Raw genomic sequence first — 13563 nt, 5'->3', positions numbered from 1 at the left:
TCTTCTAAGAGTATTGCCGTTTTTCCCAAGGGTATTGCATTTTTTTTTATTAGGGGTATTGCATTTTTACTAAGGGTATTGCAGTTTTTTCTTATCAGGGTTTTTGCTGTTTTTTCTAATGTTATTGCCATTTTTTCTAAGGGTATTGCAGTTTTTTTTCTTATTAGGGGTATTGCATTTTTTTTTATAAGGGTATTGTTGTTTTTCTTAGGGTATTGCAGTTTTTTTTTTTTATTCAGGAAACATAAGATTCAACCCCCCTTCCTACACCAATCATTTTCCTACAATCCCTTATTTGTGTCATTAATTAGGAACATGTTGTAACAGGGTTGATTTCCTTCCAAAAACTACAAAACGACTACTATATATTTGAGAGAAATGTTTCTTCAAACGGAGTCTGACACATCATACTTGTGTCCATACACTGCACGGTATCTATACTCCACACCTTTTCATGTGTGTTGCACAGAGCCGCCGTCTCAACCAGAGAGATAGGCAGGCTGCCAGAGTGTAGCATGAGGTAGACGGTGGGACGTTACTGGGCCACATATGGTGCCCAGACTGTGGATATACAGGTAGCAAAAATGTGCAGAAACTTTGCCCTTGATACCAAAACAACCATTACATCAAGGAATATGAAGGGAAAGAGAGATACCGAGGGAGGAGTGGGAGAAAGAGAAGAATAAATCTGTGGGAAACAAAGTGAGAAATCGGCCGCTCCAGTGTCAGTGCATCTGGAAGCAGTTCTCATTTGTTTTGAGCTTTTCTTCTCCTCTATCCGCTTTTAAGTATACCAGAGGTGTCCCACTGTTTCTGTGCTCTGTAGTAAGTCAAAATGTTTTGGGCTGGATGATGTAAAAAAACTACTTTTCTTATGGCTTTGGATCATAGGCCACCAACACAAACATTATGGTAAACAACCCAATAAATCTCCATATTTAACATCAAAGCAAAACTCAAATAACTAATACCATAATGTTCATTACACAGTACATTTATACACAATATTCTACCATTGATTTCAATATGATTTCATCAACTAGCATGTCATTTCTTCCTGAAATGCACCATATACAATATTCCTTGTGGTGCAACACTGCCCTCTGCAGGATATAAACAGAATACAACATTTTGGGTGGAGTTAAAATTTATTAGAACTGCATACTGTATGTATACCACATTTTTTAATGCCACTACAACAGGTTACAATGATTTTTTTCATATAATTTAGTGTATTAGTTTTCTATATGACAATACAACTGTGTATCTTAGTCATATACATTACTGTAATATTGAGTTTAAATAGAATTAGTTTAGATATAATTCCATACATGGATGCAGACTGAGTGTCTATTATCAGATTGTACTACAAGGGGTACAGAGCATGTTTTTTTTAATCTAATGATCTTAAATGCACAATCATCTCAAAGTTTTACACAATTATTATGTATGACTATAACTGTAGTAAATTTAAAATGTTGTAAATTTAATGAGAACAGGAATCTGTCTAATAAAGTGTGTGAATGTGAGAGGCAGCATGTTAGCTCTGACTAAAAATAAGACTTCAAACCGTCTGAGTTAAAAATCCCACGTAACATTTGAGGGACGCGACTACAAAAACCCAACACTGCGTACTTAAAAAGACTTCAGGCTTTTGATATCAGGGTAATAATATACTCATTTATAATTAATTCTCTAGTGTGTCAGAGATCAAACGTGATAATTCGGCACTTAAGTGTTGCAGCGAAAAAGGAAATTGCATCGCTATCGTCTTATGAAAGGCATCTTTGAGGCAAATAGTAGTTGAGTTAATGGATGATGAGACTGAGGTGACAAAGAAGAGGCCACATCGTTTATGTTTATGCAGCAGAAGCAGCCACTTAATGTTTACAGCTCTGAGATGAAATGGTGAACTACATCTGAAATATAAAAAGACTGTAAAGCTGCTGATTGTGAATAAAGAACTGGACTAACACTATTTTATTTGGATAAATACATTAACATGATGCTCGGCTGCACAAGTTCCACAACGCTGCCATAATATTGTCAAAGGGGATAACAAACATTCAATGCACCTCTGGTGTAATGGTCTTGGCAAAACTGTATTTAAAGACTATGAATGTAAGTTTGCCATGTGTAAAACATTGTATAATATCATAATGAGTTGGTTTTTGGTCCATGCTGTAAAGAGAACTGACTGTCAGAAAGACATCCACGAGGTGAGTGACTAAGAAACGGAGTACAAAGAAGCAGCCGATTCGACTGTTATCAGGCCATGAAATAGGCTTTATCAGTCGCTATAAGCACCATAGATGTGGGTCATTAGGGGCCTACGACGCCTACTATGTTGTAAAAGTGAAAGTGAAACTGTATAGCAACATGTTCTAACGTGTAAAATTGAATGAAACGTCACGTTTTGAACAGAAACAAAAAGGATTCTTTAGGTTTAGGAAACAAAACTACAACTTCTTAAGGTTTAGGCACAAAAAACACTTATTTAAGTTTGGGGAAAAACATTGTGTTTTTGGTTAAAATAACTATGAACACAAAGACACATTGTCAGTTTCACATGGGATGTGAACTCCAGTCTCTTGGGTGAAAACATTGTGTTCTGTGTCCCATCCATCGTCTCCAACCTATACCCCTTATGGGGTTTCACACTGTCTATACTACAGCGCCTGACTACTGCTTCTGCTCCTGTCATAATAACTACTGTCACTAGAGGTCACTGTTATCTTCATTTATTCCTTCTTTCGATGATCTACCATGTGAATACATGATAATATTGGGTGCAGTAGGCCCGTATTGACCCACATCTATGGGGCTTATAGCGACTGATAACGCCTATTTAATAGCCTGACAACAGTCAAATCGGCTGAAAGAAGAGGAGGAAGGATGGAGAGATGAGACACTGTGTCACGTTGGTTAAATAAGGCCCGTAGGAAGAAGGTGAGACGCTTTAGTGCAGGATCTCGATGAGGAGGCGTTTGAAGTCTCCGCCGCACTCTGAATCCAGAGCATCTTTCAGGGTAACATCGTATTTCTCCAGGTACATGTCCTTCACTGTCTCCAGGTCAATCTGTGGGGTTAACAACACAACACTGCTGTCACCACAAAATCCCTTTTTCAGTGGTTACTTTTCTCTTTGAATTGAACGTTTACATGGTCCTCGACATACGACTTACCTCAGAGCGGCCCACAATGAGGCGAATGAGCGTGTCTTCGTCAGTGCCCGCTCCCTTCATGGCGGCATTAAGGCGTCGAGCAAAATACAGTTGCGGGTTCTTAGCACACCTGACTGTAAAACACACACACACAAAGGCAGCAGGTGTTATTACAATAACTGATATTTGATTTGATATTTCATGGCTTGTGAACAATCCTGTTACAGTACCCAGAGTAATGTAGCAGTCCTTCAGAGTTCCCGTTGCTTCAGAGCTAATGGTGTCCAAAATATCTGTTCCTGAGAGCTGTGAGACAAGAAGTTAACATGAGAACCTACAATATCAACAGTGATGAGAAGCCAGATGGAAGTTTTTTAGTGCAGTCCTTACCGACTCATACATCTTAAAGGTGGCCTGAAGCTGCATGTAGTTTCTGTGCGTCAGGATGAAGGTGAAGGTGGACTCATCTGTGCCAAACCGGCCTTCTCCTGCCTGGAAGGCACAAAAAGAGGAAATAATACACCAACATTGGTGAGTAGTATTGAACCCCATCTGACAGGAACACGGTGAGCATGTTGTCATGAAAAATATAAAAAGTGGGGCTATTGCTACAAAAATAAGACTCAACTTGTATTAAACCATAATCAACTTTAAAAAGGTATTACTCTGGCTCATTCTCATATGAAGAGGCTTATAAGAATGACTGTGAAACCTCATTAGGAATGGAAGTTACTAGCACTAGGACCCAGGAGGGAATCAGGCAAGGGGCAGAGTCTATAAAAAGGTTGAAGGGAGCTCACCTGGAGCTTTACTTCCTGCACTGATACACACCTGAGAGAGCAGCTGAGGCCAGCCGTGGTTTGATTTGGTAGGCTACCTTTTTAAAAAATATGTTTAAAAGCATGGTTGTAACGGTGAAATCAGACTTTCCTGTATACTTGTCAGTATGAGTCAAGTATACATATGTATACTTTAGTTAAGTATATCTCTGGTAAGTACATACAAACTGAAAGTGTACTCTCTTATTTTAAGTTTAAAAGAAGTATACTAATAGCACACTTGAATAAACTTCTCCTTGGTAAGGGTTGCCATCCCCAGAGGCAGCGTGGCTAAAAGAACTGACCCAGGATTATTCTTATATGAGAAATAAAACCTCATAACATGTGAGATGTGAGGAACCTGCTGATTTCCTCGCCGACTTTGCCACATTGCTGTCTCTGCACACATTTATATTTGTACGGTGTTAGCGTGAAACTTTAAAACTTCACACCTTAGTTGTGAATTTCCACAAAAATATCCCACAATCCTGTAATGTAACAAAAACCACAGTACGGCATTACCCACAAAAACAAGCTTTGAGATATTAAAATCTGTACTTGTGAGATTTGCCAGTCACCCTGGGCTCTCATGCTTAAACATCTAAATCTAGGATCACATTACATCACAAATACTGGTGTTGTTTAAAGGAATTATGCAGCGTCTGGGACTGTACCTCAACCAAAGATGCGGCATCCTGTTCGGCTAAACCCTCATCCACTTCATAGCCCTCGTCTCTGCTCGCCTGTATATATATATATATAGAGAGAGAGAGAGAGAGAGAGACAGACATAGGAGAAGAGGATTCAGAGATATGGAGGGGCAGACAGGTTTAAGACGACGGATAAGGGAGGCGATGCACGTTGAGAGAGCGAGGTAAAAGATTTATCGAGTGGAGGAAAGGTCAAAAAGATGGATTACAGAACTAATCTAAGGCATTTAATGGGATAACAATCATCTGTTACACATCAGAGGGGAATACTTGAAGGCCTCTTCTGGGTAGACGTCGCTGTAAAACATGAGTCACACTGTGTTTGTCTTTTCCTTTCTGTGGGAAGGAAGAGAGAGAGGGGAAGCACAAATGGGTGGGAGCGCTGGAAAAGCTGGCATGGAGGCGGATGTATGCCGATCATGTGATGTGTGACAAATATCCCAGTGGGCGAACGGAGAACAATTCTGCGAGCCATCATCAAACGAAGAAAAGTAGTATTCTTCTTCTCTTTATGGCTTCCATTCAGACTCAAGACTTCCACCTAATTGTGCTTGAAAACGTGGTGACTCTTTATTTCTTTGTGTACTGCTACTCCCCTTGTACCTATCAATGCTAGAAGTATTGTTCACGGCTAAAATAATGTGACTTTACCTGCAGCAGTGATGTCAGCAGGTTCCTCACGTCTCCGCTGGTGTCACCCTCAATGTCTGCCTCTAAGTCACGCTCAAGCACTGTAAGGTAAGAGGCAAAAACTTTAGTATTCTGTACAACATCAACATATATAAAGTAGATTTAAGTCTAAACAGAACATTGCTATAAGATGTTTTGCAATAAGGGAAATTTGACCCAGACAAGGATAAAACGTGGCTGTATTTGTGTCGAGCGAGTGAGGAAAACATGGCTCATAACACCAGTGATTCACTCCTAAAACCGACACACCCACCACATTATGACAAATATAAAACTTGGTATGTATCTGTTCCACATGCTGGTTACATTATCACTCTTTCCAGTATGAGAGGGACATCAGTTTGTTAACTGTTTATACTCGGCGTGGAAGAAAAAACTCACCCTGGGCATAAGTGTCTTTGTAGCTCATGATGTCCTGTTAGAAGTTAAAGAAAGATGAGATTCAGTCAGCTGCTGATATTAAAGCTGCTCCTATCATTATATTTTGAAATGGATCTGTAATATGAAAGGGGGTCACTTGTAGTGACAAACCCACAGAGAACTAGAAGGGCTCTTGGGAGTAAGCAGACCTCCGCCCAAGGCCAAATGAGGCCAGAAAATCTTACAAATTTGATAACAAAAGTGAAAAAAGAATTGTGTATCCGCCCCGTGATCCGCTCCAAGTTTTAATGTGCTCATCCTTGGCCTATGCTACACCCTTTCACCAAGTTTCATGAAAATTGGGCCCGTAGTTTTTCTGTAATCCTGCTTAAACGGACGAACCGAAAACATAACCTCCTTGGCAAAGGTAATTATCCCCCAAACTCTACAGTTGAGCTCAGTGGGATGTTTTAGCGGCTTTCGGCTAACCCTAACCCTAAAATGGAGCCGATATCATAATTTGATCTTAGAGAGGACAGACTCCCGCGTAAATAAAGCATGTCACTGATAATCCTAATAATTTTATTTTATTATGTATAACCTGCAGTTAAAGAAACAGTGCAAATAGAAACATACCTGATTGGTGGCTGTGCACAGGATCTCTACCAGCACGTCTTCGTCTGTGCCCGCCCCCTTCATGGCCTTCCTCAGCTCCTTGGCAAAGTAAATATTAGGAGCCTCCAGCATGGCCACGATGGCATTCTCAAAACTACCTGTCAGCTCCTTCTTCAGGACCTCCTCCAACTCCTGAGCAGAAACGGAATTAACTGCATGTACATGTGTGGGCGCATGCAAGAGAAAGAGGGGGAGAGGAAGTTTAGCCAGGTACTTACGTCATCGTACTTCTCGAAGTAGGCCTGCTTGATCTCCACTCGCTGAGCTGCAGAGCGATTGGCGAGGATGTGAGTAATGGCCTCTTCATCAGTGCCTGGAGAATAGACAGCAGCACTCACACACATTAGGGTTGACATCCTTCAAATACAATGAAACCATCATAGCAATATTTCACTATTACTAGACACTTAAGGCAGTCTAGGAGTCTTGTCACTCAACCTGGACAGGCCTTTCATTAAAATAGCTGCTGCCAGGCGGATATGTTTCTGTTAAAATGGGGTAAAATTGCTGTTTTTATGAGTTGAAAATTATGTTAAAGGTCCCATAACGTGCTCATTTTCAGGTTCATACTTGTATTTTGTGTTTCTACTAGAACCTGTTTACATGCTGTAATGTTCAAAAAACACTTTATTTTCCTCGTACTGTCTGCCTGAAAATACCTGAAACGCTCCGTTTTAGTGCATTTCAACAGAATTGCAACGGAATTGCGTTGCTAGGCAACAGTTTGGGTCTATGTTTACTTCCTGTCAGCTGATGTTATTTACATACACTGCAACAGGAAGTAAACTGGGACACATTTAGAATGTTTGTTTAAAACCGTGTAATGGTCTAAATATTGTATATTCGTGACATCACAAATGGAAAGAAATCCTAACGGCTTGTTTCAAACGCACATTTCTGAAAACAGGCTGTGTGTATTTCTCCATATATTGAGCATTTTAATAGTTTAACAGTATTCATATAGCACATAAACCTGCTTTATTATGTAAAAAAAACTGAAAATCGCACTTTTTACAATATGAGACCTTTTTAATGTTCTATTCACAATTAACCTCATGTAATATCATAGTGCATTGACAGTAATGTGCATGACGAGGTCACTTAAAACATAGAAGTTCTGTCATAATTACTTGTTTATTTACATAATTGTGACACTTCAGTTCATTTGATCAGCTGGGTAACTCGTGTAGCTGCAATGACAGTTGTAAATAAAACAGAACTGACTAAATAAGGAGGAAGTATTGCCAATATGTTAATAACACAATACTGCTGGTATATACAGTAGCATCTCCCAGTGACGTATTGCCATAAAATGCTCTGCATGGTGTCTGGTATCAGTCTGCAAACTTTAATCTTCTATTAAACTTAAAAATTATAATGATATTATTTTTGTTCAACTTTGATTACGTCCACTAAAAGTGCTTGGAATATAATTAGCAAGTAACCTATTTGAAATTTCTTTAGAATTACTGCCAAATTACCCCAATATTTACCTCAAAATGTATCGAAAATTACTTTATTACAAGCATTATTTAATAATTATATGCTGAATAGCATATAATGGTTAAAATATGGCCCTTAGGCTTGAGAAGCAGACATGGAAATAAAGCATATCAATTAACTTTGTATTCTTTTCCTGTAAATGTATTAAATAAATTTGGAGAAATAGCAGAATATAATTATTAAATAATGTTTATAATAAAGTAATTTTTGATCAATTTTGAGGTAAATATTGGGGTAAATTTAGCAGTAATTCCAAAGACATTTCAAACAGGTTACTTCCATGAAATTGCAGACCTGTAAAATGAAGTGGTACCAAAAACTCTTATACTGTTCACTTACCAAAACCTTTACATGCTTTTCTGATCGCCTTGATATCAGCTGTGACATCAAAGTCTTCATATGGTACTAAGGTGGGCTGGAGAATAAAAAAATGTCAGAATCAATGAAAATATATGAATCAAACAAACATATAAAAACTACACAGGATCCTATTATGCCTATTATGTCATCCATATGTTGGATACTGTATATTATGGCGCCCCAAGGTTTGTTACAAACTGTAGAGCCCTCACTCATCACTGTATATTTACTCCAAAGTAAATTGGCCGGCTCTGTCAATACGTCGGCTTAGCCATTGGTATGTTATCTAAAAGGTCATTCTGGGTAGACTCCCCTGTTATTTATCTGTCTTTCTAACCAGAAAGAATGGCAATTAAGAGTTACGGTGTCAGGACACTATGCTTATGACTGTTCCCAGAGTTTGGACTGAGTTGGGGAAAAGAAGGCCTTTATGTGTTCTGCACCATCTACATGGAATAGAGTGCAAAATGAACTTAAACGCCAGGACCCTAGTCACTCTAAATGGATTTAAAGGCATGGTGAAATCTATAGAAACAGACTCTATCGATACTTGTTTTGATTGAAATAGGATTATATGGAATCCCTGCACTTTCACAGTATGGCATCTTTGAGATGATCTATTGTTTTTGTTAATGCATGTGTATGAAACTGTTTGTACTGTTTGCCATTCTAGGCCAGGTCGCTCTTGAAAAAGATACTGATAAACTGTACATTCAAAGCAACTTGCAAGTAGACCTAATGCAGGATAAAACTGATGTAAAATGTATAATTGTATGACAAAAACTACCAGTATGAAGCTAAAATCATAAAGCTCTCCACTCAAACAGATGAAAGAGAGAGGTAGTTTTAGAGGTAGGTATTGTTTTTTAATGTGTGTGTGTGTGAAACTGTTTGTACTGTTTGCCATTCTTGGCCAGGTCGCTCTTGCAAAAAAGAGATTTTAATCTCAATGGGTCTAAACCTGGTTAAATAAAAGTTAATGAATTGTAGAAATGACTGATATACTGTACATTCAAAGCAACTTGAAAGTAGGCCTCATGCAGAATAAAACTGATGTAAAATGTATAATTGTATAACAAAAACTGCCAGTATGAAGCTACAATCATAATGCCCTCCACTCAGACAGATGAAAGAGAGAAGTAGTGGAGGTTTCATCATATTACAGTACATCCAGGCTGGTTTCTCCCGCAGGAAAAGGGCGCAGCCTGCAGTGTGTGATCGCTGAGTCATGAGGCAGCAGCAGCAGCAGCAGTCTACAGTCTCTCCTCTCCCTCTGCTCTTCCTCTCCTCTCCCGGCCCCCAGTTTAACACAATGCGGCCTTATTGATCAGCGTTTCACAGAAATTCCTCCCTGCTGCTGCGGCTGCCTCCTCCTCCTCCTCTTCGGCCTGGCAGGACTCTGCTCCCTCTGCTCTAAATTAACTGCGCAACTTCTGCTTCTCTGTACTCTATTATTAACACACAAGGTCTAGTTTTCATCTCCGAAAGACCATTATAAACATATAATAATCTTAAATGACACTTTAGAGATCTTGTTCCTGTTGATTTATAGTCTTATATCCACTGCCAACTCGACTTTTCAGAGCTGTAAAAGTGGCTGATTTAGTAAATCCACCCATTGCAGTTACATTGAGCTAATGTTATTTTTGGTTATTAAGTTGTTAAGAAATCCATGTTTTCTTACCTGCACGTTGCCCATATTGTTCCAGACGGCTCTGTCCGTTGTTATAAAGTGAAATAAAGAAAGCAGTGATGTGTTGTGATGCTGTGCGGCTGCTCTGTAGTTGATGTGTGATGCGTGTCAACTCGGTCGGTTGTAGCTGAAAAGGACACAGCCCTGTCCTGCTGCAGCGATGACGTCACTGCCGCTCATTAATCTAGTAGGGTGGAGTATAGTGGTGGTGGTGGGGAGGGGGAGAAAAACAATAATTAACTCAGTGATGTAAACATCAACTAGTTCGTAGACTCGTTTTAAATGTGGGTTTCTAAATAATTTTTTGTTACTGGTACCCAAGTAACTAATTTACTCAGGTACTGTTCTTAATTAAAGCTGCAGTGGGTATAAATTGAAGCAAATATGATTTAAAAAAAGTTATTTTTATAAAACGGTTACTATATCTATTTTTATTTTTATTATTTTATTTATTTGCACATATATAAAACTACAAAATCCAGTCAATGAAAAAAAAAAAAAAAAGTGTCAGGACAGGTCAAGAAGCCACAGGCTTATACAAAGGACATCCCCCCAACCTCAGGAGAAAAAAAAACAATAACAAAAAAAGGAAGAAAGATCTAAACTAACATAATTTTAAAAATACAACAAAAGTTAAACAACAACAAGAAGTACACAAAATGTGCAGAAAAACCTAACCAAACAGTGGAAAACAATCCAATAAAAACAATGAAATACAAAAAACAGTACAGAAAAAAAAGAAAATATATCTAAACATATCAAAAGATAATTAGACAAATATCCTGACAGTAGTGCATGAGACAGGTAATCTAAAAAAAAAAAAAAACATGTGCCTCTGTGTCCTTCAGTGTCACGATTTCACAGACTGGAGGAAAACAACCAATCGGAGCCGAGCTGGAGCCTTGCCGTCTCTGAGCAGCTGTCAATCACTCGTGAACTCGGATCAAACGGTCAAACTAGGCAGCGCTGACCAAATATCAGAATTAATATTCTGTTACTGTAATGCCTATTTCTTGCCTCAAATGTTTTCAGAAACATCTTGTAGTGTACTGTTTAGCTGTAAAATGAGAAAGTTTGTGACCCGGCAGCCATGTTGAGATCAGTTGAGGAAATACCAAGCACCGCCCACCAGCCGGAGCAAACTATCTAATTTTACAGCTAAACAGTACACTACAAGATGTTTCTGAAAACATTTCAAGGAGAGAAATAGGCATTACAGTAACAGAATATTGATTCATATTTGATCAGCGCTGCCTAGTTTGACCGTTTGATCTGAGTTCACGAGTGATTGACAGCTGCCTCCGTTTAATGAACAGCCAATAGGAACGCTCTCTCTCTTTGAAATGACCTGTGATTGGCCAAAGTTTCCCATCACGAGCTGGATTTTTTAAAGCCTGAAATCAGAGCCATGAGGAGGTGCAAAAGTCTAATTTTCTCTCAGAACACTTGAATTACAATATGCTGAAAGGTTACTATGGAACTTTTGCACAATGATGCCAAAAACTTTCTGCTTACTGCAGGTTTAAGTAGGCTGCAATTCTTAACTTGATTAATTCCATATACTTCAATCTGCTCAACTACGTTTACTTTTTTATCGACAACCACATGGAAAATCTAAAGTTTACATACAAAATGAGCACCTTATAAAATATGATGATTTGTTAGGCTATAGATTAAACTACCCAGTAACAGAAGCATATACAGTATAAAGAAGTTAAGATTAGCTCAACCTCAATCAGCTAAAACCATAAAACGCTACTTACACCTTATTACACTACTAATTATAATTATCAGTAAATCATTTTAAATTAAATTATGAAAGCATGACTTGTAATGAGTGTTGAGTATTTTTAAAGTGTGGTAATGCTGTTTTTCTTGAAGTGAAATATCTCAGAGTAAACTAAACTAAATTCTACACAAAGTCATAATTACACTGAATACATTCACACAATGAGTTTACTCACAGTCTCATTATTATGCCTCTAATTTGAGTGGTAGCAGAAGTATTCAGATCTTTTCTTATATAATGCCACAATGTAATAGTGTTTGGAAGTTGTATGTATGCATTGCATTTTATAAAATGAACAAAAAAGCATGTTTTGTTTGAGAAATCATACTCTGAAAAGTAGCCTAACTAGTAACAACAGCTGGAAAATAAGTCTAGTGGAAAAGTACAATATTTCCTATAGTATAAATTAGCATATAATACAAGTAAAAATACCTCATGTACAGTACTTGAGTAAATGTATTTAGTTACCTTCCATCACTATCTCATTCTCCACATGGTGGCAGTGTTGTACAGACAGATTAATACCTGCTACAATAGAATTTACACTTAAAATGTATTGGAAATGTGTCAGACAAAAGCAGGTATTTTAAGGTAGACAGAATGTGTTGCTTTGTATTAAAACAATACATTATTAAAGATAGATTATTTCTGAAATGTTGGTTGTAATGTTGCATGTTTTGGTGTTATGGTTATTTATATTTCTCTTGTGCATTTCTGTATCTGTATGAGAGTAAATATGGTATTTTCTAAAGTATAAGTTAGTAAACCTCAAACAAACAATGTTGAACAGAATAAAGAAATGTACAGTCATAAAGCAAACTTGGGTTTCATAGAAAGATTTAATCCAGAATTGAGAACAGGGTATTTACTGTATGTACATGCAACACAATATGAATGTACAATATAAATACTCCCGTGTGGATGCGACAACATCTTGTAACTTTTTGGAGCAACACTATACCGTATAACAAGCATACAATACATTTAGTGGGCAAGTTACAACAATCCGTTTCATACAGCCTAAAACCATCTGATAGAAAAAACCTTGTGAAAGTTAGAGAGTGGTGAGTCATGTTTATTCACTGAGCCTTTTACTTTATGGATGCTTGATGAGGTTATCTCACACAGTAAGTTCTTGATAAATACATGACAACATCTGACATCTATAGTTGAAAATCCCATGTGCTCCTAAATCCTTTTTAAAGAGGACCTATTATGCTTATTTTCAGGTGCATACTTGTATTTTGGGTTTCTACTAGAACATGTTTACATGCTTTAATGTTAAAAAAAAAGCTTTACTTTTCTCATACCGGCTGTGCTGCAGCACTTCTTTTCACCCTCTGTCTGAAACGCTCTGTTTAAGCTCTTGCCCCGCCCCATCCCGAAAAGACTAGTCTGCTCTGATTGGTCAGCTGGCCCGCACTGTTGTGATTGATCAACTGATCTAAACTCTTTGGACTCTGTTCCAGCTCCGCTCTAACTAGCTTTGTTTGAGGGCGTGCCGAACTAGCTGTGAGGCAGGTATTATGCAAATGTGTTACTTGGCAACATCACAACGTTACGGAAGAAAAGGCGGGACTTCAATCAAGGCATTTCAGACAGTTCAGGAGCAGTGTTTCTGTGGGGGAGAGCAACTCCCTTTAACATGGACTTTGGGCTTTGTAATTTTGCAGATCTTTTAACATGCACACAAAAATAAATAACACACGAAAAGGAAGGGAAAACGCACAAAAGCATAATAGGTCCTCTTTAAGTATTTCATAATATATGTAATGATTTTTTTATGCCTTCTGGTGAATTT

General features: G+C 38.1%; 1 protein-coding gene across 2 annotated transcripts; it reads right to left on the bottom strand.

Annotated features, from left to right (window-relative positions):
- Nucleotides 1-1129: 1129 nt before the first annotated feature.
- On the bottom strand, nt 1130-10126 carry LOC141776725 (annexin A13-like). 2 transcript variants are annotated; one of them, XM_074650499.1, is made up of 11 exons: nt 9965-10126; nt 8260-8335; nt 6636-6730; nt 6379-6549; nt 5764-5797; nt 5344-5423; nt 4657-4725; nt 3555-3656; nt 3395-3470; nt 3186-3298; nt 1130-3079 (listed from the first exon to the last, which is right to left on the bottom strand). In XM_074650499.1, exons 1-11 carry the CDS (start codon nt 9977-9979, stop codon nt 2960-2962), a joined length of 951 nt encoding a protein of 316 aa, XP_074506600.1. In that variant the 5' UTR covers nt 9980-10126; the 3' UTR covers nt 1130-2959. The 2 variants fall into 2 exon arrangements, with proteins under 2 accessions (XP_074506600.1, XP_074506601.1); XM_074650500.1 differs by having other exon boundaries at nt 6379-6546.
- Nucleotides 10127-13563: the final 3437 nt, after the last annotated feature.

This window comes from Sebastes fasciatus, chromosome 11, assembly GCF_043250625.1.
Source record: "Sebastes fasciatus isolate fSebFas1 chromosome 11, fSebFas1.pri, whole genome shotgun sequence".
Taxonomy (NCBI): domain Eukaryota; kingdom Metazoa; phylum Chordata; class Actinopteri; order Perciformes; family Sebastidae; genus Sebastes; species Sebastes fasciatus.
Note: the sequence above shows the minus strand (reverse complement) of the source record. Positions and strands in the feature narration are given on the sequence as shown.